Source organism: Chenopodium quinoa, unplaced genomic scaffold, assembly GCF_001683475.1.
Source record: "Chenopodium quinoa cultivar QQ74 unplaced genomic scaffold, ASM168347v1, whole genome shotgun sequence".
Taxonomy (NCBI): Eukaryota; Viridiplantae; Streptophyta; class Magnoliopsida; order Caryophyllales; family Amaranthaceae; genus Chenopodium; species Chenopodium quinoa.
In genome coordinates, this window is record NW_018745177.1 from 2,056,158 (window position 1) to 2,058,131 (window position 1,974).

At 34.4% G+C, this 1,974-nt stretch overlaps 1 protein-coding gene across 1 annotated transcript; it reads right to left on the reverse strand.

Moving 5' to 3' along the window:
• Positions 1-400: 400 nt before the first annotated feature.
• LOC110710776 (early light-induced protein 1, chloroplastic-like) lies at positions 401-1,567 on the reverse strand. The gene is made up of 2 exons (XM_021889119.1): positions 1,166-1,567; positions 401-944 (listed from the first exon to the last, which is right to left on the reverse strand). Exons 1-2 carry the CDS (start codon positions 1,412-1,414, stop codon positions 600-602), a joined length of 594 nt encoding a protein of 197 aa, XP_021744811.1. The 5' UTR covers positions 1,415-1,567; the 3' UTR covers positions 401-599.
• Positions 1,568-1,974: the final 407 nt, after the last annotated feature.

A 1,974-nucleotide genomic window follows, 5' to 3' on the forward strand; every position in this document is an offset into this window, starting at 1 on the left:
AAGACTTTAAAGGCCCAACAACCTTTTTCGATTACAACTTATACTACGTACAGTACGTAGTTTATATGACAATTATAAATCTTGTTAGAACAAAACTTCCTTCCCCAGTTATCTACCTTCCTTTTTAAAAAAATAAAAATAAAATAAAAAATTCTACCTTCCTCGTGTAAATAACACTATGGGAAGTTCAGGACAAAAAAGAATTGAAAGTATATTTCCCATTTCTTTCCCAAAATCATGTACTTTTATACTCCAATTCCACATTTCCAGATTTTTTTTTATTTTTATTTTTTATTTTTTTGTGAGTTGGTAGGAACAAAAACTCTATTCCGCATGATTTTTTACAAGAACATATGATTAGTAAACAACTTCTCTAAAATACAATTGCCATGATAACCCATTAAAATTTGATCAATATAGATAAATATCATCATAGGAGTACATTACATTTTATAGTAACCTAATCAGCTCCCTAAACTGTAAACATCCCATAATATATTTCATATATACATTATAAAACTTTGATCAAAGTATAAATTTTTTCAAGGTATTACAAGTTTTACAACCAATCATACTACATTCAAAAATGGTGATTTTCCTCAAACAAGTGCTCCACCTTTAACAAACTCAGTGAAAGCCAAGGCAACAAGGCCTAACATAGCAATCCTACCATTCCATAGCTCGGCGTTTGCGTTCATGAAACCACTGGTCTTTGCTTCAGCTCGCTCACCTTTGAACAACGGCACCAATGATGCTACTGATAAAAGAATGCTGGTTCCTAAGAACCATTGTGCACCACCGTCGGATATCTGAGAAAACAAGTCTGTGCCTTGTGATAATTCTACGGCTATTGCCGCCACGAAACCGATCATGGCTAGACGCCCGTTGATCCTTTCGGGTGCAGGGCCACTGAAGGCCAATAGGTCTGTGAAATTTGTGCTTACCTGTGGAATGCAAATATAGATAATTTAGTATAATTTCTGGGTTGTTTTGTTAATGAAATTCATAAATTGACACAAACAAATCTTACATAGACTAACATATACATTTGACTATATTATAGAATTTATGATATATCATAACAAATTAGACTTGTAATATTAAAAAAAATTCTACGAATGGAAAAAAATGGATTAATAGATATAGATTAGTCACGATAATATACCTTTTTAGGCTGAGGCCTAGGGGGTGGAGTTGGGGTGGGAGAAGATACGCTAGGGTATGACTTAGGCAAATCGGAGTCAACAACCTTGGGTTCACCTTCAGTCTTTTCCTCAGCCATACACTTCACCCCAAAATTAACCCGCTTTCCCATCCGGGGGTTAAACCCTAGAGGAGAAACCTTGGAAGACCCATTAGCGAAGGCGCTAGCGGAGTTGGATAGAAGGGCTTGCACTTGCATAGACATTGCCATTATAATCAACAAACTTTGTATCTAACTTAGATTAAGCAAGTAATCAACTACAAAAAAATTGAACAAGCAAGTAAGAAGATTGAACTAATTAAGCTTTATGAATGAAAGTGTGTATGATTCTTTAATTTGATGAAGTATGCATGTGAAGTGTAACGTATTTATAATAAAGTAGGTAGGATATAATTTAAGGGATACATTGATTCCACGTCGAGTAGCAAAATTGAAGGTGTCACGTAAAAATTGAAAGAGGGGGTGTTGTGGACTCTAATATTAGCCTTAGGCCACTTGTAAGTGGGACAATTGCAAATTGTTGATGTTCTTCTTTCAACCACTAATTTGGAGTTTCCATACCTTTTTGGCTATTTCTCTTGGGACCAGAAGCATCTAGTCCTTTACTTCTATTAACTTTGTGTAAATTAAATTGAAGTATAAGGGAAATTTATTGAGCAATGCAACAATATTTTAACTTGTTCACGTGTTTATTTTACACCCCTATAGTATTTATTTGTTACCGTTGGAGTTTTTTAAATGGCCACCAAAAAAACACAAGTTAGACCATT